Here is a 26,768-nt window from a genome sequence, read left to right on the forward strand (position 1 = left end):
AAAATAAAGTATACATGTACACAAGTGTCTGTCTGTCTATACAAGGATTAAACATTTTAAAAAAGGTGTGTTTTTAAATCACTTAAAACTACATTTTAAACTTTAAAAAAATGCGCAATTACATTTTATCCTTTTAAACTTTATTCACTAAAATGTTTTAACACAAAATTCAAATTACATTTTTATTTAATCGTCAACAGTTTTCGTTTTTATTTCGTTTTCCATTCCATAATAAAGCGGGTAACATACATATGTTAAGTAATAAATACATTTACTATTGTTGCCTAAATTGTTATTAGTAAAATTCAATTAATATTACGTATTTACTATTAACTGTCGCACTCAGAGACATAATGATAATGATTAGTTAAACTATTCCTTAGTAACGATTTTGTTCCAAAAACAATTGCCAAGTTCTGAGTACGGCATTAAGTGCATCATTTAATATCAGACAAAGTTAATAAACGATCTGAATTCAAACTTTTTGGATTATTTTGACATAAATTGTATTCAATTTATGTCTAAAACCTAGAATTATCCTAGAGATCATTATTTAGTTTTGACCGTTAGTGAACTAAAATGTGATTATCATACTGTGTACTTATTTATGAATTTTTAATGGTTACAAATAACATATCATACTCTGAGATCATTTGATTGCTCAGCTATTACAAATACATGAATAAAACGCCAATCAAAATCAAGTATAGACAATCTAAAATCGAGTTAGTTAAAACATTTATTTACATTTGCTCGTCCTTTTCGAGTTAGAACGTTGATCTGTCTAGTACATTTGCTTGTTCTTTTCGTGCCCCAATTAGCTGATAATCAGAGAACAACGAAATGTAGTCTCAATGAGGGATAAGGAAAAAGTACTACCAGTTGGTTGTTGTGTATTTATTTAGGCTGTTTTGTAACTAAGGATATTTTTCCAGAGGGTCTTGTCTTGTCTTTGTTGCGGAGTAATTTCTTTTCATATCCGTACACGGAGTAGTATGGCAGCGGCATCACGGTCGACGATACTGGCAACAGATCTGAAACATTAAACGGTTTTTCCTCTTATTTATTTGGGACATTGTTATAAGCATTTACTGGCTCGTTGATCCAGTCATGATTGTGACTATTGAGTTATTTTCTTGGAGATATTTTTAGAAGATTCGCGTGGGTTTTATGAGTTGTGATGTTCAATGCGTGAAATGTGTTCTATGAAAATCGGTACTATCTGGAATCTAATTCTTTATAATGTTTGATAAAATTTCCAAATGATTTATCAGAAGAGGATTTGTTCTCGATTTCCATTGAACTTTATTAATCCAGCGTATAATAATGTAAATTAATTTCTAGATTTTGTCTGATGTCTGAGTGAAGTTTTAAGTGAAACAGTACGCAACACACAAACAACACAAGAAACTTTCTCGTAAGTATATAAATAATTAAATACCTAAAACAAGTACCTAAGTGAGTTTCACTCCTACTTATTATGTGAGACAAAACATAGCAAATCTGGCAAAATGTGGGTGTTCTATATACATACATGCACACATAAGGATGTGTCTACATTATATTTGGTTACGCACTGTGTAAGAAATTATGACTATATTATTTTATACTTTATTTTATTTTAGACTGCCTCGTTGGTCGAGTGGTCGCAAGTGCACCTGCCGGACAAGGGGTCTCGGGTTCGATTCCCGGTCGGGCAAAGTACTACTGGGCTTTTTTCGGTTTTTCGAAAATTTCTCAGTGGTAGCACGGAGTCTGGAATTGTGTCCAGTATATGGCAATAGGCTCACCCCCTATTACATGGGACTTATAATACAAATGGTGAATAGTGGGTGTACATTGTATAGCGACATTACGTGTCGTAATGAGCACCTCTGCCTACCTCTTCGGGGATAAAAGGCGTGACGTTGTGATGATGTGATGATTATTTTATACTTTGTTTTATCATAACTATGCAGTCGCAGCTTGATGCAGTCGATGGACTGCTTTAAGCAGCTCGCGTATGGCGGCCCATACCAAAAAAGGTTAAAAGATTGATTGATATACAGAAAGTTACACTTTGTGCATGGGCAAAGTATTGACATGGGGTTATGGGGTCACGTCACTGTGCGGTAAACGTGTCCACCTTGTTTCTGCTTGTCAATGTCGTTTCTGCTCCGTGCATGCATGATGTGGTTTTTCACATTGATTAAAATATTTTACAACAGCAATTTGTATGTGCAAGTAAAGAATTAATGACTAATCAGCCTTCGTAACTGAACTTTCATTCGCTTTATTCCATATCATCACACATCAACAGCCTATTAAGTGGCCATTGCTGACCAAAGGCCTCTTCTCGCACCGAGAAGGTTTGAGCATTAATCACCACGCTTGCTAATGTGGCGGCGGATTTCGAACCCCAAACTAGAAATTATAAGCCCAGTTTTCCTCACGATGTTTTGTTGTACGGTTTGTCAGTGGTATCTAAATAATCTTAGAAAGTACGTATAACTCGGAAAAAGTCACATTGGTACTTGCCTTTGGTAGGTTTCGAAACCACATCCTCATGCATGAGAAGCGGAAGAAGGCGTCATAAACCTTCGGGCCACTCGCTTTATTTATAAATTATTTTTTCTATTTTCACAGATATCGATTATATCTCACGTCAAACAACATGCCACTAAAAAAACAAGTAGTCAAGACCAAAAATGCAATACGAAACAAAACAATTTTTAAACAAAAACAATAAATTACCTTGACATTTTCAATTGCAAACCGATTAATATTGAATATCATCGACATATCGACAGATAGAGCACTAAAACGAAATGACTTGTCAAAACGTACGTTTAGAATGATAGCTAGGCACTTGCCTAATGGTAGGTAAGCGTAACAGTTATCATTTGAAACTGACGCAATTTGCCCACAAATAGTTCAGTACATTGTGCCGTGGTACCGCCAAAATCCAAATAAGCGAAATAGATTTCTAACGTGCGGTTTGCAATCGTTGCGTGAATGTGCGGCATTCGCGGAAATGCTGAATGCTAGGTTATGTGGAGTAGGTTGCGGGGTTAGCCGGGACCTAGTTGATGGAATAGGTCATATTTAGGGTACAGTAATGAGCTTTAGACCTGATGGTATTGGGGAAATTGGGGGAAGCCCATGTCTTGTGGTTGATATCATGATAATTTCATCATTATCGCAATAATTATATGGATCTATGTAATATCTTTGTTGAATAATCTATTACAGTGTAAAACACTCATTATTGAAGTTCAGGTCGAAGGTTCAACAATGGCAATATCTAATGACTAGAGAAAAGTCAAAGTCAAAATTATTTATTTCAAATAGACCAGGAAGGCACTTTTGAAAGTCAAAGCAAATATAATAATATTAATAACGTCTGTCTGTCGGCCAGTCCTCTAGTGAAGCCATTTGCTCGTTCCAAAGTGTAGATTCCTATGGAGAAGAACGAGCAAGAAACTCCATAGGTTAAATGTTTGTGTATTATATAGGTATGTATACTTCTAGCTCGTTACTTAGTATTAAATAAGTAATGTTCGCATGATGATAATATGTTATGTCCAACTTAATTCAGGATCCTTGATTGTAACCCATATCTTATTTAAGACTTTATTAAGGAAAACAAATAAAGATTTTGAATTTGATTTCGAAACTTCCTACAAGCACGCAAATAAAAATATACATCATACAATAAAAGCACATTGTTTCATCAAACCCAATCTATTATTCATTGATGATTTATCAATATAAGTGGCCGTGACCGTCCCCAGTGACGATAGTGTAACAGTCATGAACTAGTAATAGTAGCGGACAATAACACAATCTGATGACGAATAACAATGACTAATGATTTGTGATGACTAACAAGTCGTTATGGAGATAAATAGTGCTCTGTGATTTTTTATAATATAACATTGCGTCTTATATTGCCCGAAATGGTAAGAGGGAGATATACATAACGTCACGCCTGTCTCCCATAGGCGGTAGGCAGAGACAAATGGAACGCTAATTGCTACGAATCTTACATACATATGCTTCTTTCGGTTCGTTAGTTTACCATACTAAATAATACATATTGTAAATGGGAAAGTGTTTATTTGTTTGTCATTTCTTCACATCGCAACAGAGCGAGGTTACATGTTTTTTTCTGTGCAGTTATTAGGGGTGCTGGAGAGTGCCATAAGCTACTTAATAGGCTCTTTCTAACCTCCACTTTCCTAAAATGTGAGGTGGAAGATTTGGAAATCCACCCCTATTCTTTAAAAAGCGTATGCAGCCTGTATAGTATTACCTTAAAATCTTTTTACCATACAAAAATTCCCTTTTAAAATTATCTTAGTTCACCTCAACTATCAGGATTCGTACAGAAATCCTTCCTCACGTCATCAGTCATAAAAGTCGGACAGAGTGCAGACCAGCACATCAAGTCCCAAACTGCCAAATATTTTCAGTCTTATCACCAGAGTGTAAAGTTGAAAATGTTTAAACGAAATCTGACAGATTAGGGTACTTTGATTTGCTGGTGTACAACCATGTATTCTAGGTTTTAAACCGCAGTAGTCGGTAGTTACCGTTTTAGAACGGGCTATAGTACATAAGTATTAGATAAAGTTCTACGGTATAAAGTAGTGAGAGGTGGCCATTACTAACTCGTTTTACTACAAATCTTAGAGGTTGCACGAACTATTGGTGTTGTATATTTCTTAGCTCTGTTTTACGCATTCCCTTAGATAAGAATGTTAAGGACTAATCATAGATTAAAATAAAAGATTTGCTTCCATATTTATGTCACTTTCACTAGATGGGTATTAAATAAATTTTCGTTATAAATCTTAACTAGATACAACGGTTTACTCAATATATGGAGAAAAGTTCCACTAGTTTCAAGTCACAGAGGAAGTCTTCATCCTGAGCAGGGTGCCCAGACGCAGCGACGTTGCGCAGCCTACTCTCTCTATGACTCAGTAGACGACGCATGATGAAGAGTCCCTCTGTAGTAGAGCTTTTCTCCATATATTAACTTAAGTAAACCGTTATATTTAGTTAATTTAGTATGTCTCACGATAGTAGTTATTATAAAAAAAAGTTATAAAACTTAGTCAGACAAACAAGCTGATTGAGTAGAATTATTAATACAAAATATTCAAAACAACTTATCATCTGTACCGCCGTACCGCGGCATCTATTTTCTTTTCCCATCCTTTTAGTAACAAAAACACATTCACGTAATAATTTTACCCAGTAAAATAACCCAAGTCTTATCACCTTTATCCAATCGGGAAGGATGTTCGTTATCTCTGCATAGAAATAACAGGCTTTAAGTACTCACTGACGCACTCACATTTTAGGCACAAAGAGGGTCCGAATTGCAATAAACATTACCTAACGTGCCTATTAGTCCAGTCAATTTAGGAATTCACCTCGGAATTCGAGATACCCAGCTGTAATTTTGTATATACTTGTATATTGACCCCCTAAAACTTGTCTCAAAACCTACATATGGTAGGGTGTAAGCAACCCTTAAAATTCAGGGTCAAAGGGCCCAAAAATCGTTTTTTTGCGGTTTTTTCGAAATATCTCGTTTTATGTGGGTTTTTGGTAGTTGTATTCAATAGCAATATTGTGAAATACGAAATTCTCTACAACTTTTGTATAAACTTTTTTTTTATACGGTGAACCGTTTTCAAGATAGAGGGCGGAGAGCGCGCGGTCACTGCATCTCTTCAAAAAAAATTTTTTTCCTCTAACCTATCCGTGATGGTTGTCTATGGATAGGATATTAAAAAATACGTCATGGTTCCTAAAACCATTTTTCGTCAAAATCAATCGTTTGAAAGATAGACGCTTCCAAAGTGGAAAAATGAGGTCTATAGAATGTGTCCTGCCCTCTAACTTTTAAAATAAGTGAGTAAGAAAACTAAAAAAAATATATGCTGTAGATTTTAATGGAAAATTTCAACGAAAATTGGTTTGAACGAGATATCATAATTAGTTTTTAAGAATTGATACATTTTAAAAAAAACACACTTAATTTTCCACTTTCTCAATTCTTTTAATCAATTCTTAAAAACTAATTATGATATCTCATTCAAACCAATTTTCGTTGAAAGTTTCCATTAAAATCTACAGCATATATTTTTTTAGTTTTCTTACTCACTTATTTTAAAAGTTAGAGGGCAGGACACATTCTATAGACCTCATTTTTCCACTTTGGAAGCGTCTATCTTTCAAACGATTGATTTTGACGAAAAATGGTTTTAGGAACCATGACGTATTTTTTAATGCCCTATCCGTAGACAACCATCACGGATAGGTTAGACGAAAAAAAAATTTTTTGAAGAGATGCAGTGACCGCGCGCTCTCCGCCCTCTATCTCGAAAACGGTTCACCGTATAAAAAAAAAAGTTTAGACAAAAGTTGTAGAGAATTTTGTATTTCACAATATTGCTGTTGAATACAACTACCAAAAACCCATAGGAAATGAGATATTTCGAAAAAACCGCAAAAAAACGATTTTTGGGCCCTTTGACCCTGAATTTTAAGGGTTGCTTACACCCTACCATATGTAGGTTTTGAGACAAGTTTTAGGGGTCAATATACAAGTATATACAAAATTACAGCTGGGTATCTCGCATTCCGAGATTCTTACCTAATTTTGCCTTATTTGACTGGACTATATTTATTTTGTGGTAAATACTCTTTGGTTAAAGAACAATGTGATATGGTATAACAGTGCTATGGGTCAAATTAATCCGGGTATCTAATCGATATGAGTAAGTAGAAGAATGATCGATATAATATGGACTTGCCACAGGAAACAAATTAAGTTTAAGATTATGAAAGGTCTATAATGACTTCATGGCTTATTTACTCGAATCGACTAGGGTGTGTAACTGAGTGCTCGTTTACCAACTATTCCATAAAAAAATGTGTAAATGGTGTGTAAAATAAAAAAAATACTATGACTAACGATGTATCATGTTATTTTACGTAGGCAGAGACTATGGAACGCCAATTTCTGCGAATTTTACATCTATTTTGACCATCTATTATTGTAGTGAGTCATCTTTACATGCTTGCTACAAGGCATACAATGATAGTAATTTGACTATTTAATGACAATTATGAACTTGTGCACGGAACTACAAAACTTTAAAACGAATACAAAAAAAACCCAAACTATGTCAGTTATTTTATCTTAAAGTATCCGCAGGTTAACTGCGTTATCTCACAGGTTTATATCTTGACCGTGGCCCGCGCGTGCGCAAGGCCGTTCACTTTGCTACCGCTTACTCCGTTATACGCATTTAAACTTACTTTTATTATACACTGGGATTATATAACATTAGTTGCTAATATTGATCTATACATGCAATGATGAGATTTGTAAAGTATTAGCTAAATGGTGATTGACTTAGTTTTATACTGTATTTGCATTTGATTGTACGGTTGTCACGGTGGCTGGGTGATGAGCTGCCACGTAACATGTAGCGGGTTCGAACTTCGATTCCACCCGATCCACAAATTGTTCTGGTCTGGGTGTCATGTGTATGTGAACTTGTATATTTGTAAACGCACGACCTCTTGCCTGGCAGTCGCACTTGTCACCACTCGACCAACGAGGCAGTCATGTTTCTATTTTTAGTGATGTTATAGAGATGCACGCGGATATGACATAATCTATACAAATATGCTTTTTGTTGCACTTTCACGCTAAAATAGGAGAAATCAGAAATATAGATGTAATTTTAAGAGAATGCTCTTATTTGCATTGAGATGGGAAACGTTTTTAATTAGGTTAAAAAAAAGAGAAGTTTCACAATTTAATCTGTATGTATGTATGCTCGTCTGCCATTATCTCGGGTTTGGCTAAACCGATTTTGATGCGGTTTTCAGCATAGGATATCATATTACCTTGGTGAAGAAAAGAAGATTTTTTATAAGGGGATTATTGTTTCTTAGCTCGGTCTTCCATGAAGTTTTTATTACTTTCAGCTCCAGAATGCTACTACTGTAATGATTGCACCATAAACACCAAATTAATTGGGCAACATTCCAAGATAAAACCATATTGCGTAGTTTAATTAAACAATCAGTGTGCTTAGCAAACATTGTTTTTTTTAGCACGGCTTGTTACCAAATCGGGTAAACCGCATTGACTCTTGATATTTGTTTAAATATGCAATATTGTACATAGATATCTCAACGCTGTGGTCTATTCTATTATATTATATAAGCTTGCATTAATATTTATATTTAAAGAAGCGATTTCTAGAAGTTATATCTGGGGTATATTAATAATATTAATGAGAGAAACATAATAAACTAAAAGTATACAAATAAAATATTATTAATTTAAATAAGCATTCTTAATTCGATACATCTGTAAGAGTAAGCTAATACTAGAAGGAACTATAAAAAAAAATGGATAGGAGTCTACTAAAATCAGTGTTTTAACAAGTTTATTAATAACAAAAGACCGTATTGGTCATTTTTATCAGGCTTTGGATAAAAACTATTCAAATAAACTTAAATACAGAAAGAGATTTGTATGAAATAGCTACCAGTTAAACTTATTATGAGAAACTAAAAACCTTTAATATAATAATTTTATAGCATCTAGTACCAAATAGGCAATGTGCAAACTGGGACGGCACTCACTACCATTCGAAAGTGCACCAGTCTCATGCGCAGTTAGTTATCAAGGTAAAGGAGTGCAACCTGCGCCGGCGCGCTATTTAGTCTACATTTAAATATTTTTGTTGTGACCTTTGTTCTGTCTCACCTGTTGTATTCTTATCTCTTTCTTGCACGTGCTAATTTGAGGAAAGAATTGAATTAGTCGTTGATTAGATTACATCATTAATTTATTTTGTGTTATTAATGTTTGTCTGTATACCGTGTTTTATGCAAATAAAAATATCTTTATCTTATCTTTAAATTATTTCGTTCGTTGGCTGGTCTAAATTTAGGAAACAAGGAAAAATTTATCAGATTACCGTCAGGATGATGTCAGATTTGCTTATTAAATCGTTTTCTGTATTATTTTGCCATAGTGTCGTATCGTAAGTGAGGTTTAGACGGCATGGTTTTTCATGGAGGGGTGACAATCAGCCAATCACTTATCCCGCTTTGGGTGAGGAGATAGGGTGGTTTTTAGTAAGTCTGATTCTTACTAAAACCACACTGTTGCTAGTCCTGTTCTTTGAGCCGGAATCTCGGTATCCCGACAGGTCTTCTGCTTCCGTAAGACAGCAGGGTAAAGATACCCTAGTGAGCCATTATAATTTTAACCAGTAGGTTTTTTTTTTTATTTTTATCCGATTACTAGCTTCTGCCAGCGGCTTCGCTCGCGTTCCCATGGAATAAAAAGTATCCTATGTGTTATTCCAGATCATAATGTTCCAAATTTCATCCCGATCTCTTCAGCCGTTTTGACGTAATTGAGTAACAAAAATTTACAAGCACACAAACTCACAAACTTTCGCATCTATAAGACTACTAGTAAGATAGTGTAAGGGATGTGGATGATGTCATAATATGTAAAGACACATTATTGTATGATTATTATCTGTTCCATTTGAATCATGAGTAAGGTTTAAAAATAACCAGGAAAAGTTTAAGGGAAAGGTTTTCCTTGAACGTAGCTCTGTTTATCGTTTCTCAGAATAACAGGTGCAATATGACGAAATAATGTGTCGAAGATCCACTTTAATACATCGTGACCAACTGGATACCGCTTCTGATTGTATTAAGATTGTGTAAGTATGAGTAGTGAGCGCGCTACTGAAATGGACTAGTGTGTGTAATCGAAAGTGCATATGTATTTGTATAGTGATGAGTATTGGCCGCAATGACGTAATTTGTTTCAATGTGTGTGTTACTTTTTGCATTAGTTTGTGATATAGGGACAAATTAAATCTTTAGGTGGATTATTTTTTTAATTGCCACGAAGCAATTACATTGCGTGATGGCTATTTAAACAAAAATGGTGCCATGGACATATTATTTGTAAATAAAATACACCTGAATGAATTGTAAGTAGTTAACTATGTGTTGAGTTTATTTTATTTTGCAAAAATAAATACGGTATGTTTTAAATATTTTTTTAGCTGTGTGCAGTTAACCCACTTTATAAGTCCATTTATTTAATCGTGCAATATTTATTCAATTTCACCATAAACATAATATACTGTGTTTTTATTAAAACTGGCATATTTATGTCATTTGGCATAATTTTTGGCAGGATAAAATAAATTCCAGTGGCAGTCAAAAATAAATAATTAAATTCATAAATAAACTCGTTTGATGTTCAATTAAAGCTTTTAAATTTAAAATATAAAATAGTGCAAGTACAGCGTGTCAACAAAATGATGTTACCGCTTCAAGGGACGTGATGTACAGCGCAAATAATTTATTGATGAACTGCAAAATATTTTAAAACCACAAACAAAATATTAATATGTGTAATTTTTATTATTAGTGACTATAAAATATACGTTAAATGATAGCTAACAAAATAAAACTGTTCAATAAAAAATCGTTGTTAAAAAAACAATAATTCAAAAGCGGGTTACACATGAAAAAAAAAACAAATAAATGTACCCACCGGGTTTCAAAACATTGTCAGAGTCCCGTCGGTACAGCATACCGGCACTCCACGTAAAAAAATAGCCGAACAACACGAAAACCAAACAAAAATTCATCGTTTAAATGGCACGTATGTACCAGGATCACAGAGCGCGACAGGAGATATATTTCAACCTGTATTTATTTGACACTCTTCCGTGTCGCGGCGGGCGTTCTCGAGCTCACTCGAATAAAGTATCGAATGTATCGGTGACATTCTCGATACGGCCGGCTGGCATTGGGAGCTCGGAAATCTAATATGAATACGCTTTTGGTAAATACGTTCTAGAGTCGAAGGCGTATACCGTTGCCCGGGATCACCGACTCCACTGTAAATAATGTCAGACATGTGCTTAATAAAATCGGGATGTTCTCGAAGGCAGGCGGAGGTGCATTTTGTATTGTATGGCTGTCTTTAAAATGTTTTACGTGCGGATTGGAGTAATAACTTCACACATCTCTCCTTATTTATTTTACTGTAATGTCTATACATTAACATAAAAAATTTAAGGTTTAACACACAGTGAATTGCTTCCCTTCAATATCTAACAATGTATTTAACTGTAAATATTTAGTTTCATTTATATTATTTGTCAAATCCGTAATTAACAACTTACCTATGCAATATAAACTATCAGCAAATAATCAATGACTCTCTAGTCACTGGTTTGATCAAAAATCTCTCCATAAAATCCATTGCAAAATGGAGCTGACCTGATAAAGAAAACACTAGTATTCTGCAAGTGAGAGAAAATCACTAAACCTTAATTTCGTCTAAATAGAATATCGATTCGCGCAAATAACTAAATCTAGGGTTCTAGGTTTCTAAGCCGGCTAGACAAATAAATCTAGGCTTAGATAAAAAAGGGATTTTTTAAATGGCTAGACGTAATTGAAAAAATAGAAGAGAAAATGAGAATAAACCCTTTTTACGCCTCCAACGGGTGTCAGTAACATTAAAGCTGAAACGAAATTGTACACTGTTGTTTTAGGTTCAGGTGTCCTTCAAAATGGTGGTTACTAAGTTTTCTAATTACTTATCCTAAAACGTACATATAGTAATAATAAAGTACGGTAAACTATGGCAACTTTACCAGACCCTTGGCAACTTTACCATACTATAGGTATTCGGTATAAACTCATTTATCTAAAAATCTACCCACTAGAATTCTGTTTTTAACCGACTTCAAAAAAAGGAGGAGGTTCTCAATTCGACCGTATATATGCTTTTTTTTATGTTTGTTCGCGGATAACTTTGTCGTTTATGAACCGATTTTGATGATTCTTTTTGTATTTGGTAGGTCTTATACCAGAGGTGGTCCCATTAAAATTTTATCAAAATTGGTTTAGCACTTTTTGAGATAATTAACAAAAACAAATATCAATACAAACATTTACTATTTCTGTTCGCGAATAACTGTGTCGTTTATGAACTGATTTGGATGATAATTGTTGTATTTCGTAGGTCTTACATCAGACGTTGTTCCATTAAAATTTTATCGAAATTGGTTTAGCACTTTTTGAGATAATTAACAAAAACTTTTATTTTTATGTATGTTAATCGATATCTCCGGCAGTTATAGACCGATTTGAGAAATTCTTTTTGTGTTTGAAAGAGTACGATGTCAGTGTGGTCCCATATAATTTTTTTAAAGTCTGACCATAAATGTAGAAGATAATCCAGGGAACTCCTCAAAAATGAACGGAATGTGCTCTGCGTTTGAGTTTAAGTGATGTATATTAGCTTATCTTTCTGAGTAACCATAAAATTCAGGACAGATGGTAGCATATCTGACAGTATAGTAGCATATCTGGTATAGAATGATGGGTAGCTTGATGTGCTGTCTGAGTTACATGACTGTATACCTATGTGGGTATCTAATCTGTTTGTGTGTTTGACAACTGACTATGTATGTAGCTTATGAACAGGTTACTGTCAGCTGTCGGCTCAGCAGATCATAAGTAAGGGTATCAGGTTAATATACATTTGAAAATAATGTAATTATGCGTCAATATGGATAGATATTAATATTATTCATTTAAACGGCGCAGTCTCATATGAGCAGCGCGTTTAATAGGTCGACCCATACTCAAATAAGTTATTCACTAAAAATCAAGAAATAAAAAACATTTTTAACAAAAAAAAACCGACTTCAAAAAATAAATATTCCAAAATAAATTAATATGCACTAAAAAGTAAAAGAAATAATTGCGTATTTTTCAACAACTTAATAAATCAACTAACTTTACTAACTCATCACACACATTATAATGTAAGTAGGTACAATTATTGTTATTTTTGGAGTCGGTGTCAGCCTAGGAAACGCCAACAACTAGCACGGTACGGGCGGAGTGGTGGTTAAGTACCTACTTACAACTGGTGTAAAACTGTAATGTTTTGTTGTGATAATAGGTAAATAACAAACCTATCTTAGTTGGCTGACACCGACTCCAGAAATAACAATAATTGTACCTACTTACATTATAATGTGTGTGATGAGTTAGTAAAGTTAGTTGATTTATTAAGTTGTTGAAAAATACGCAATTATTTCTTTTACTTTTTAGTGCATATTAATTTATTTTGGAATATTTATTTTTTGAAGTCGGTTTTTTTTTGTTAAAAATGTTTTTTATGTAATAGTAGTATTTTTTAGACTTTAAAAGGAAATATTTACTATATTTTGCGTAGACGTAAGACTGCTATTATGCCACTAATGGCCGTTACAGTGTAGTGCGTGAAAATGTGCTAAAAGTTAGTAGTTCCTAAATTGTGCTCACAGAGCCTAAATTATTTGTCACAGGTGATTGAAATTTTGATCTTGTATGTATAATATAGTTGGGATTACTGTTGTAATGTCAGCAATTGCTTTTTCTTTAATTTATTGATAAATAATCGCTTCGGTAATGTTGACACAGGTTAGGTAAAGTTGCCACGGCCTGCTTTGTGGCAACTTTACCTACAGTTAGGGTTGGCAATAAATGTTTTTTTCCTTGTTTGTGTGTATGTAACCATTTTCGAATACCTAAATTTCCCAGCATAATAGTGAATATCCTGGATGATAAGTTATAATGTATTTAATAATACCTTTTGTTTTGGAGCCAAAATGGCTCACATGAAACAAAACCGCAGAAAACTCGGAGCTAGACAATATAAAAAGTATACGAAAGTAATGTTAAAATTAGCTATGGAGATAGTGAAGTCAAAAAATTAAAAAGTCAAAAGATTAAACATTATTTTGTAGCCTTTTTTTACAATTTTAAACATAAATACTTAAAATTTTAGAACTTAATTTAGTTTAAAAGGGAACAATATTTTTGTCAGATATTTATGCTTTTTTTTACTTTAGGTTTAAGGTTTATAATTTTTTTTTTAAATATACATGTCAAAAGGTTGGTAGGGTTGTGCTGTAGACTACTACCGGGGTCCATAGGTGGCGGATAATGGAACGACGATGAGATATCATCGTTAGCTGCATAAGCAGTCCCCGACCATACAGCAATAAGCTACTTTTGGGCTCAAAAACAAAAAGCGTTTGAACGAGGCTAAAGTAGAACAATTGGCATCAATGCAGGATGTCAATTTAGGACGGCGGCGGAGGAGTACCTAGTGTACCAACGGCGGCGTCCACAGGCCTAGTCAGATGGCTTACTGCATACCTACCAACCCGCATTAGACAAGCGTGGTAGGTTAACTGTCTAAACCCCTACCCAAGCACCATGACTCTCACAACAAACAATTGGCCCCAAGTCCCCGGCGTCTCCAGTAGTGACGACGCCGATGACAGTAGGCTGAATCACTCTGGAGCAAGGGGCGCATACAATCCCCGGGTGAGGACTCCTAACTGTCGAACGACTTTGGCAAATCAAATGGACTCTGATAAACTAAAAATTTTAACATTTAATGTTAGAACTCTTGGCACCGAAGAAAGGCTTATCGAATTGGAACATGCACTGTCACATATAAAATGGGATATCATAGGTCTTGCAGAGGTAAGAAGAGAAGGAGAAAAGATCTTAGAGAGGGAAGACAGCATATTTTATCACATGGGTGAAAGCAGCAGTCAATATGGAGTAGGATTCTTAATACACAAAAAATGGAAAAACAACATCATAGAGTTTATATCATATTCAGATCGCATAGCCTTACTTAAATTTAAGATAGATCACACGAAGACCCTCACCATCATTCAAGTATACGCACCAACATCAACCCACACTGACGATGAAATTGAGGAGTTCTATGACCTCCTCAACCGAGCATGCGACGAACATAGGGGAACTTGGATGATGGTTATAGGGGATTTTAATGCAAAAATCGGCTCAGCACTACCATCGGATAACTACAACATTTTAGGACCACATGGCATAGGCCATAGAAACGATCGCGGCACGCGTCTAATTCAGTTTGCATCAAGTCAAAACTTAAACATAAACAACACATTTTTCTACAAAAAACCACACCGTCGCTGGACGTGGTTCTCCCCTGATGGCCACACCAAAAATGAAATAGACTTTAGCCTCTCCTCCACAAAACAAATAGTCACCAATATCGAAGTACTAAACAATTTTAAATTCAGCTCTGATCATCGCCCTCTCAGGATTACACTCTCATTTAACGCGAAAATACGAAGGATACGCATGATACAAAATTCTATAAAAAGAATAGATAAATCGACATTGATAGCTAATAAAGAATACTTCCTATTGGAGCTGAAAAACAGTTTTCAAACACTTCATTTAGACACAGAAGATGTAGAAACACAATACAGAAATATATCAAAATGTATACAAGCAGCGAGTCGAAACATTAAAACAGCAAGAACTAAAACGAAGAAATTAAGTCCATCTACCATAAAACTAATAGAAGAACGACAGAAACTTAACATTCACACACCAGAATACAAGTCTAAAGATAAAGAAGTTAAACGAAAAATACGTACAGATATCCGAAATTATAATACTCAGGTAATAAAAACCACTCTTGAGAAAAATCAGTCGCTTAGAATCGCAATCAGAGGCACAGAAAAGGGAAAAGTAGCAATAAGTAACCTCAAAGATAAATTTGGAATAAAACAGACGGATAAAGAAAAAATTTTAAATATCTGCACAGAATATTATACATGTCTTTATGCTGCCGATAACATCACCCAAACGCACATTTAAATACATATACATGTTCAGAAAATATCCCACCAATAAGTGGCTATGAGGTTCATCGAGCGCTAACCAACATGAAGTATAGTAAAACACCTGGTGAGGATGGCATTACCACCGAAGCTTTAAAGATAGGAGAAAAAGTTCTGTTGCCCCACATCACCAATCTGTTCAACTGCATATTAAAAACTGGTACACTACCCGAAAAGTTCTGTCACTCCAATATTATAATATTACATAAGAAAGGGGACAAATCAAACCTAAATTATCGCCCAATTAGTCTGGTATCTCATTTGTACAAAACATTTTAAAGTAATAGAAAACAGAATATCTGACAAACTGGACCAACAACCAGCCAGCCGAGCAAGCAGGTTTCCGACGCGGCCTCTCTACCACAGACCATTTACACACCCTCAACCAAATTATAGAAAAATATTCCGAATTTAAGCTTCCACTATACATTGCGTTCATTGATTACTCCAAAGCTTTCGACAGTCTCACCCATTCCTCCATATTCACAGCCCTACAGAACCAAGACATTGACCTCACATACATTAACCTGCTTAAACATATATATCAAAAGCACCGCAGCCATTAAGCTACACAGGTTAGGCCAATCCTTCCCTATTTCTAAGGGAGTCAAACAAGGTGACCCGCTATCTCCGAAACTCTTCACCGCAACTCTTGAAGAGGTATTCAAAAAACTTGCAGCGTGCTGGAGTACGAGGGGCGTGGTCGTCGGGGAGAAGAGGCTAACAAACCTCCGTTTCGCAGACGACATAGTACTCTTCTCTTCTTCAGCGTCTGAGCTAGGCGGCATGATCAACGAACTCAGCAGGGCGAGCCTTGAGGTTGGACTGAAGATGAACATGTCGAAGACCAAACTAATGACCAACAGTATCAAATATAGGTTAGAAGTAGATGGCGCAGAAATGGAATACGTCCATGAATACATCTATCTGGGCCAACTAGTCTCTTTCCAGGCGAGACAAGAAAGAGAAGTTGCTAGACGCACCGAAAACGCCTGGAAAAGCTATTGGTCCATGAGGGACCTAATGAAAGGAAACCTCCCATTGGCATTAAAAAGGAAGCTCATGGACGTGTGTATTCTGCCCATCCTAACCTATGGCGCTCAACCTGGTCTTTGACAAAACATCAGAAGTCCAAACTCAAGGTTTGCCAGCGAGCCATGGAGCGCAGTATCTTAGGAGTCCGACTATCGGATAGAATAAGGAACTCTACGCTGCGCTCCAAAACTCAAATCGCTGACGTTGGTCAGAAAGCCGCAAGCTTGAAGTGGAACTGGGCTGGACACGTCTGCCGCATGTCGGACGAGCGGTGGGCAAAACTCACTACTGAGTGGAGCCCACTCAACGTCATAGACGTCGCGGCAGGCCCAAAGGAGATGGCGGGACGAACTCGACGCCTATGAAAAGGATTGGCCACAGAAAGCTCTGCACAGAGACGAGTGGAAGGAGGGTAGGGAGGCCTTTGCCCTGCAGTGGGACGACCATGGCTAATAATAAATAAATAAATAATACATGTCAAAAAAAAATTTCTCTTTTTTTGACAACCCCAAGCGTAACAAATTATTTGTATGTAAATTACGATGAAACCCGTGGCAACTATACCTACTGTCTGTGTAGCCGTTATCTTTATAGATTTCCTCATATTTTTTGCATTATAATACGAAGAGGTCCTAGATGAAGCCCTCTGTACCTCAACAACTCTTTAATATGCAATACACGATGAATACGGCGCGTAGGTAAAGTTGCCAAAAATTTGGTATCTTTACCCATGTTGTTTTTTCTTTACTACGGCTAAAGTAAGCGTTTGTATATAATGACGGTTACAGTAAAGTGAGCCAGATAGACTACAATTCTAAATATATAGTTTTGGTTTCTATGCGTCTTATGGTTAAAAATATATTTCGATTTTTGTTCCAAAATATGGTAAAGTTGCCATGTTTTACGGTACTATGTATTAGACCTATTTATACAAGCTTTTAAATTTGAGGTAGTTAAAATTACATTGACGCTAACTTTGCCTTCCAACTTCGTACATTTATGAATGCTGCCACTATCTTTCCTATAGTATTATAGATTGGGTCAAGATTATCATCATCATCAGCTTATATGTGGCCACTGCTGACCAAATACCTCTTCTCACATAGACAAGGTTTGCGTATCAATCATCACGCTTGCTCAATGCGGGTTGGCGATTTCAAACTTATAATTAGAAATTATAAGCCCAGGATTCCTCACGATGTTTTCCTTTACCGTTTGTCAGTTGTGTATAAATAATCTTAGAAAGTACATATAACTCGGAAAAAGCCACATAGGTAGTTCGAACTCACACACTCTGATCCATGAGAAGATGTCGTCCTTAACCTCCGGGCTACCACGACATCATTCCCAGACTTTGAAACTAATAATTTTGAAATTGAAAGACCTAATTTATTAAATACACTTACCAACTAAATGACTGGTATTTTAGTGAGTGGATACTTATGGATACTTAAGTAATTACATTCTCGCCTTATTTGTCCTTGTAAATAGAGCGTGTTCAATAAAACCTGTTATCTATCTCATCTGGGATGCTGCATCAGTGTAACACATGGAATGTCTGCGTCGCAATATCAATACCTAGCTTTTCTTATCTTCTGGGAATACTTGAAAGCCTTAGGTACTATCCTAGATGCTAGACTTCGGCGCTTTCTAGGTAATATTGTTTTTGGATCTGAAGAATTGGATCGGTGGTGTTCCTTAGAGGCCTGTGTCCAGGAGTTACCCTTTATTTATCTGTTACGTAGGTACTGGTTTTTATAAATATTTTTTTAAAACGTTGCCCCACACTAGGATTTTCACCTGTGTCGTGGGTGCGTTTACAAACATACAAGTTCACATAAACATGACACCCAGACCCGAAACAACAATTTGTGCATCACACAAATGGTTGCTCTGTACGGGAATCGAACCCGCTACCCGTTGCGCGGCAGCCAGTTGCCCAGTGCACCAACCGTGCAGTGCAGTCAATTCAAAGCCTTTGACAAGTGAGTATGGCTCGAAAATTAATGGTAAGATATTTTTAGATTACCTAGTAAATTTCTGCATAGACGAGCACGGAAAACGACATAGGCCACTTTTCAAGGAAAATCAACACGGCTGGAGACGTAGGTTGAATATAGTAGGTAACTATGTATATATAGCTACAATGTACATACTCACTACACAACTTATCTTAGTTACAAAATCTTTTAAGATCACGACGCTAGGATAAAACTTATGACAACTAAATACCGTAGAAGAGCAAGCTTGTAACAAAATGGCTTTGTACACAATTATAAAAGTTAACTAAAGACAAGGTATAAGGAAGCTCGTTTTACTTGTAAGTGGCGTCTTTTATTAACCCCTTTGTCTTTGTAATAGTTTTATTACAAGAAAATGTGCACTAAGTATGACAAGTATAGTCTTGGACGGGCACTAAGTTTCATGAAGGTCAGTCCTTCAAGAGAGTACTAGTTTTTTTAAGGTCTGTAATGTACTTGTAATTTCTCTGGTGTTACACTTACTTATGAATAGTGCTGTTCACTTAACATTAGATGTTCCGTCTGCTAGTTTGTCTGTATCCTATAAAAATGTACCTACTACTACCCAGTAGGATGAGTGACGTCGCCGCGTCTCTTGATAAAGAGTCTCTGTGACTCGAAACTAGTAGAGCTTTTCTCCATTAATGTATGTGAGTAAAACGTGATTTTTTAGTTAATGCACCTACTATAGTTGATTAATTGAGTTCGTTGCTCTTTTTGTTAGGGAACCGAATAAAATGCTGTCAAAGCTTGAATTATTCGATCATTAAAGCCAACTATCAATCTCCTATGATTCATTCCCATATTAGTTCACACCATAATCCAAATCCACTATATCACCATTAATTACTAATTTTTTGTTCAGTTTTTAATACAAAAACATTAAGCGACAAGTTTCCATAAAAGGGCCGGTGAGATCATTGTTTGTACCTTCTTGTTGAGTGTAAGATGAGTCAAGGCGGGGGCGGCGGCGATGAGACGGACAACGACTGTGTTCCAAATACGAACACTGTGTTACTTTTGTACATCACATACACATTGCAGGACTATGGCCCTCTACATAAGATGGGTTTAAAATTAGATATACTTAGGCTTCACACTGGGCACGCAGTCTCTTTTTTAAGGAGGGTAAATCATCTAATTACTTATCTCTTGGTTGAGGCGACAGGGAATGTCAGACTCTTTCTGACTAAAAATAAACCCGTTCCTACTCCTGCTTTTTGAGCCGGAGACCCGGTAAGTTCACTAGGTAGTCCGCAGCGGCTAATACTGTCTTGTCTATGTCAAATTGTTGTTTGTAAACGCACTCATGACACAGAAAAAAAATCTAGTTTGGGGCAATTTTTTTTAAGGGTATAGTCGTTTAGATGGGAGAGAGTGAGACCTTCAGGAGCAGTGGTTTAGGTGTCAATATGATAAGTATATTTTAGTCATGTCTATAATATAAAATGTTACTGACAGATTTTATACCATTATAACCAGTGAGTGTTTTGTGTCTACCTTTAAGTCACTGTGTCGTGCAGTGTCGTATGATGAAATTCTTCCTATATGTCGTTGCTTTGAATCACCTCGGATACGAATCCTTACCTTCCTATTAGTATGTGTTTATTTTGCATTAAATTAACCTTTGCTAGTGATATTTAGATGTGTTATTACACTCACGTGGGATGGTAGTTAAAGCTAGGTTTGGTTTTAAAAGCTTAGCATACATATACTTATGTAATAATACATTATTCAAATATAAATAATTACCTGAATTAATTATTTATCTTAACAATATAAATATAATAGGTTAAGTGACTATTTTTTGTTTAAATGTCCGTCTTGTAGATTATTTTAAAATATTCGACACGTATTTTTTATTTTCTCACGAAAGCATATACTTTGTAGGATATATTGATTTAAACTATCGCGTGACGACACTTATAGGTACATTTTTAAGTAGAAATGACGTGTATGTGTAAAAATACGTGTCTAATATTTTTTCATGACCTAACTGACGGACTAAAAAGATTTTCGGGTTCAGAGAGTGAGTTAACAGAGAATGCATCTATATTTGCGGTCACACTTGTACACTATAATATCACCTGCGTAGTGCGCTAGTAGTTAGATACACTGGCCATCATGATCAAAATTGATCGGGAGATTTATTAACATCAACAGGTCCTCGTCACGAAAGCTAGTACTCAGTTACTAGTTCATCCATATATATAAGTATATATCTATAATAATAATACTATCATGCATTTTCTAGAAACATCCACACATCTGATTTAGGTGTTTTGAGTACTAAATATAACTGTTGATTTTTTACAATAGTTTCTTAAAACGGTACAGCGAGCCGCTTTTGTAAACTTGTCGCAGACGTACTTCCATATACAGAGGACATCACGTCATGGCCATACTTAAGTATTTACTTAATAAGAATAATGTATTTATTTGGGAGGATTTTAAAAGTTTAGTATTAACTATCTTTTGCCAGCTACTTCGCCGGGTAATAGGTAGCCTATGTGTTATTCCAGACCCTAATCTACCCCTGTTCCAAACCTGATCCGGTTGCCAGCTCGGACGCTGCTCACGTTCCAGAGGGACATGGCTATCCAGGTGATCCGTGGATACCGTACGATCTCCGGGGAGGCGGCAAACCTCCTCACCGGTTTATCGTCGTGGGATTTGGAACTCTGGTGTGACGCAACCGAGGGCTGGGCTCGCTATCATTGCAGCGGTAAAACCCCTTCTTTGAGGAGTGGCTTGAAAGACGGTATGGCGTCCTCACCTACCGCCTGACGCAGGTGCTTACTGGTCATGAGAGCTTCGGTAGATTCCTGTGTTTAATAATAAGTAACTGTGTGTTTAAAAGTTGTCCATTGTAATAAACATACGATTCCGAAAATATGAACAATTTGCCAGCACAATGACTTACCTAAAGTTAGTTAAGTATATTTTTTGTGCTTAAAATAAAAACAATGTTTAAGTAAAGACAAAAGCCAACGTCCCCAGATGACACAGAAACCTACAAGAGTTCCAATTTACAAATCTACCAATTATCATAATTCGCATCGTTCTACAAGGATTTCAGGTAATAAGAGTGGACTTAAACACCTGTTACAATCACAACCAACCTTAGTGTTAGGAGACACGGTCGAAATTCCATTGTAGCATCTCTAGACGAATTCTAATTTGGGACTGTATCACAGATAAGTATTACGTATAATTAGCATTGTATAATTAAGTCGTGCGTTTAGAATTCAAGTGCCCTGTCTAATCGTTTAATTTAGTCTATGAAGTTTGTGTAGCTCAATATCGAATTATCCAGCCTAAGAGTGGTAGGGATGGGTGGCCACTTAATATCTGAATAGTTTTAAGAGCACCCTGTTTGACTTCGTCTCGTCCACAAGATGCTTGACTTATGCCAAGAGCTTTTAATAGCTAATCTAAATTAGGTTGAGAGGTACTGGAATTAATTTTGATGTAATTTTATAACGGACTTGTTTGGTGTAGTGGTTTCAATAACTGCTTATTCTGAGCCTGTACATTGCCACGGGAAAACACGTCTTCCATGGTCTTATCGCCTGTGAAATACCCTTACATGGGACTCATTACATATGTAGTGAACAGTGGGTATATTATCACGGAGTTTAGAATTGTGATTACAGTCACATGGGATGGGATTCACACACAACTAGCGTAAAATCTTTAGGTTAAGCAAAATAGGAAATAAATTACCTATGCAAATTTCCGCAAGGCAGACATGTCATCACATAAAACTATAAATTAAGTAATTATTTAAATCAGGATTACCTATTTAGTCTCTAATTTAAATAAATAACCTTGAAATTGAGTATGTTTTAGTCTGTGTTTTAATTATGTTTATACATGCAATAATATTAGAATTTTTATTTGTACATAAACTAGCTACATAACTAGCGAGCGGTTTCACCTGCTCTGCTCGGCTCCTATTCATCGTAGCGTGATGTTACATACCCTATATATAACCTTCCTCGATACATTGATTATCTATTACAAAAATAATAATTATTTAAATTGATACAGTGGTTTAGGTGTAAAGAACAGACAGAGACGTGAGGTACTTTCGTATTTATACATATAATTTATCACTTACTGCTCGGCTCCTTTTGATCATAGCGTATTCTTATATCCTATAGCTTTCCGAGGAAAGCTATAGGATATAAGAAGAGCATTTACCGAGGTAAATGCTCTATCTAACACAAAAATAATTATTCAAATCGGACCAGTAGTTCCAGAGATTAGCGAGTTCAAACAAAACACACTCTTCAGCGTTATATTAATATCTAGATTTATTACAAGTTGACAAAGATTTTCTATCCTTCAAACGTTATTTATTTTAACGACACTTCATACCAGAAAACATCGAGTAAAAACAGTGAAGAGCCACCAAAACAATTTGACTTCCACATCACGACCAGTATAAAGTAACACAAATTTTCTCACATAATATCAGTGGCTACAGGTGCAAACTATATCCTTGTGGGGGTAGCAGGACCCTCATATCACATAACCAATTACAGATGAGCTCTCCAAATTTACCTATAGTAGAAAATAAAGGTATTTTTCGAAGTTTCTGGAAGGTTGTGAAGGCCATTTTAGATTGGTAGCAAGTTGCAGTAATATGAGTGTCAAGGGAAATAACAGGGGCCTGGTAGGAAGGGCGGGAGGTATATTGCCACGTAAGATAGTTCACGAACAACAAACTGTTACTTTTGACATTAATTTTGATTTTGTTGCTACACGTTACACATTTTTGGTTTAATTTATAAAGGTCTAAATGGTTTTATGTGAAAAAGTACTTACATGTAAATAATGTGTGTGAGTTTGTAATGTAATGAATGGGGTAGATGACTACTTTTTATTTTAATGTCCGTTTTGTAGATTATTTTAAAACATTAGACACGTATTTTTTATTTTTTTACGGAAACAAATACTTTCGAAAATAATATCAATTCAAAATATCGCGTAACGTCATTTCTAGGTACATTTTATACGTAGAAATGACGTATTTCCCACTCCTAAACTTTGATTCGTTTGTCTAAGAATTGTTATGTTATATGACAAAATGAAAAAAAAAACGTGTCTTTTAATTTCTATACCCCGTCATCATCCCTATTATTTTCCTAGCAGAGTATACACTTTCCTTACCAGTTTTGTTGCTACAAACTTAGCCCAAAATATAAGTTACAGTACAATCAAAATCTAACGAACACAATTCTTACCATTGAAATTTGACTTATACCACGTCAGCAATAAGGTTCACAATATTCTTACATGTAAGTGTATACACTGACTTCAATAGTGCATTATTAACTACATCAGCACGAGTAATTACTCGCTGCTCCGCCTGCATAAAGCTCCCAGTAGACTTGCTTCCCCTCTCTTTATATAAAAACTATATGCAACGTAATACTACTCCATCTATTTTGTTCCAAGAATAAGTTATAAAGAAAAATTGGATAGAGGAATCTAATGAGATCGGACTTGAACTGAAATTAGTTCTTTTTCCTGAAGACGTTAGATGGTAATTTCAGCACGCTTATTTAATCCTTGAAGAGGTTAAGAGGAAAAACTGAATATTCGATTTGGTTTGGGAATAGAAGACTGTGACTCCTTGGTCCTTTGGGCTACTCGACCAACTAGGCAGTCTTACATAAAATGTTTAGAATAAAACCTACGTTTAAGAAAAACCGAAATTTCGTAAATTAAAAACCATAAAATAACTATTATACATTGTACTACCTGTGTCTACTCAGCTTAGAATTCGGTGCCACGAGTGAAAAATTTATGAACATTGCGGAATAGAAAAAAAAACATACCAGCCGAATTGAGAACCTCCTCCTTTTTGGGAAGTCGGTTAAAAATACACGAGGAACAAACTCAGTTTCCTGAATTGCAGCTTCATATATTTATATTATAGGTTGAGGTAATTAGTCTCATACGTTGACACTACGATAAGATACCTTAAACCCATCATGTAAGACTTATAACCATTGGAATCGCAACACAGCCGTAACAGAAACAAAGTAAATACCAAGACTGGGTAATCTACAACGAATAGATCGGCCATTTTGGCAAAATAAATTCCACGTAACACAAACAAAAATACACCTTACTAAACTTAGTATATGGTAGAAATTTGCTTGTGTGTGGTAAAAAATCGTGCAAGGGAATATAATGAAAGGCGAACTAACATTTTTATAGGGGTTTCAACGAGTCTCGGAGTGCCACCGTTTTACATTTAAAGAATACCCATTGTACTATGTGCTATGTAACACGTCGTTTATGGGGGACTACTATCTTTATGTCACGTTTATCGCACGCTCTATATATTTGATTATTTAAAGTTTACAGTTTAGTGCTTTTAAAGTCTATGGATTGCAGGAATTGCAGTGGATGGGTAGTTGTAGATGGTTTTGTTTTAATGAAATAAATATTTCTAGTTGTATTTTCTAACTATGTGCTCTATTCCTAAGTTCTATAGCGTTTGTTTTTTTTTTCAAAATGGGACATTAGGATTTTATCCTGTGTCTTGGGTACATTTACAAACAAATTCACACATACACATGACACCCAGACCCGAAACAAACATTTGTGGATCACACAAAGAGTTGCTCCGTGCGGGAATCGAACCCGCTACACACTGCGCGGCAGCCGGTTGCTCAGCCACCGCGCCAATAGTGCAGTCCAAGCGTGATGATAGGTTAGGCTGAGTACACGTAAAGTGTACAATGATTTTTTCCCCAGAATGAATCCTTGTAGTAAACATGACAGTTTAAATAATGATTCCGCTGTAACTGAGAGTTAAGAAGTTAAAAACTTGAACTCCTGCTTTAATGTTCAGCTGTCATTTGTTGACCCCTTAACACCAACAATCAAACAGATTATCTATTTATTCTAAACTCAACCATAATCTCACATTCTACTGTTAACAAACCTTAACCTCTTGTTTGTCACGGCAGGAGGGGTTACCATCGGCGTCGAGACGACGATGAAGTATCTAGGACTCGTCCTCGACAGTCGATGGAACTTCGTGGAGCACTTCCGACGTTTGGCTCCTAAGTTGGAACGGACGGGGGCTGCGCTTAAGCGGCTCCTGCCAAACCTCGGGGGGCCAAATGCCTCCTGCCGGAGGTTGTACGCGGGGATCGTGCGGTCCATGGCCCTCTATGGCGCCCCTGTGTGGGCGCCGAATCTGATGCGGCGGCCAGCTCGGACGCTGCTCACGTCTCAGAGGGTCATGGCCATCCGAGTGATCCGTGGATATCGCACGATCTCCGGGGAGGCGGCGAACCTCCTTGCCGGATTACCGCCGTGGGATTTGGAGGCGAAGGTTCTCGCGCGCGTGTTCAGTTTGCGCGCCGACGCGTGTCGCCGGGGCGAAACTCCACTGCCGCGCCAGATCAGTGCGTGGCGGGACGAGCTCCGGCGCGATCTCATGGCGGAATGGCAGCAACGACTGTCGCAACCGAGGGCTGGGCTCGCTGTCATCGCAGCGGTAAGTCCCCTCTTTGAGGAGTGGCTAGAGAGGCGCCACGGCGTCCTCACCTACCGCCTGACGCAGGTGCTTACCGGACATGGGAGTTTCGGTAGGTTCCTGTTCCTTATTGGGCGGGAGGAAACGCCCGGGTGTCATCACTGTGAGGACCGCCCGGAGGACACGGTAGAACATACGGTGGCGGTGTGCCCTGCGTGGGCTGAGCACCGCCAAGTCCTCAGGGATGTGGTCGGCGACGGCGACCTCTCGCGCCCGGCACTGGTTCAGGCCATGGTGCGGAGCGAGAGGGACTGGGATGCCGTCTCCTCCTTCTGCGAAGCAGTCATGCTAGCTAAGGAGGAGGCGGGGCGCGTGAGAGAACAAACC

At 36.6% G+C, this 26,768-nt stretch overlaps 2 protein-coding genes across 2 annotated transcripts; one reads left to right on the top strand and one right to left on the bottom strand.

Moving 5' to 3' along the window:
- Positions 1 to 882: 882 nt before the first annotated feature.
- Positions 883 to 10,913, bottom strand: LOC126912602 (uncharacterized). Its single transcript, XM_050705455.1, has 2 exons — positions 10,613 to 10,913; positions 883 to 1,034 (listed from the first exon to the last, which is right to left on the bottom strand). The coding sequence occupies exons 1-2, from the start codon at positions 10,707 to 10,709 to the stop codon at positions 898 to 900; spliced, it is 234 nt and encodes a 77-aa protein (XP_050561412.1). The 5' UTR covers positions 10,710 to 10,913; the 3' UTR covers positions 883 to 897.
- Positions 10,914 to 14,349: 3,436 nt separating this feature from the next.
- LOC126912619 (uncharacterized) lies at positions 14,350 to 16,934 on the top strand. The gene is made up of 2 exons (XM_050705626.1): positions 14,350 to 15,597; positions 16,422 to 16,934. The coding sequence occupies exons 1-2, from the start codon at positions 14,350 to 14,352 to the stop codon at positions 16,932 to 16,934; spliced, it is 1,761 nt and encodes a 586-aa protein (XP_050561583.1).
- The last annotated feature ends 9,834 nt before the right edge of the window (positions 16,935 to 26,768 follow it).

Source organism: Spodoptera frugiperda, chromosome 27, assembly GCF_023101765.2.
Source record: "Spodoptera frugiperda isolate SF20-4 chromosome 27, AGI-APGP_CSIRO_Sfru_2.0, whole genome shotgun sequence".
In the NCBI taxonomy this organism is placed as follows: domain Eukaryota; kingdom Metazoa; phylum Arthropoda; class Insecta; order Lepidoptera; family Noctuidae; genus Spodoptera; species Spodoptera frugiperda.

Excerpts from the sequence above, each read along its gene's own strand:
- LOC126912619 (XM_050705626.1), top strand. The coding sequence starts at position 14,350 with ATGACTCTCACAACAAACAATTGGCCCCAAGTCCCCGGCGTCTCCAGT. Across the intron at positions 15,598-16,421 it reads TCCGAAATTATAATACTCAG|GGAGTCAAACAAGGTGACCC; the intron begins GTAATAAAAACC and ends CCTATTTCTAAG.
- LOC126912602 (XM_050705455.1), bottom strand. The coding sequence starts at position 10,709 with ATGAATTTTTGTTTGGTTTTCGTGTTGTTCGGCTATTTTTTTACGTGG. Across the intron at positions 1,035-10,612 it reads TGACAATGTTTTGAAACCCG|ATCTGTTGCCAGTATCGTCG; the intron begins GTGGGTACATTT and ends TTAATGTTTCAG.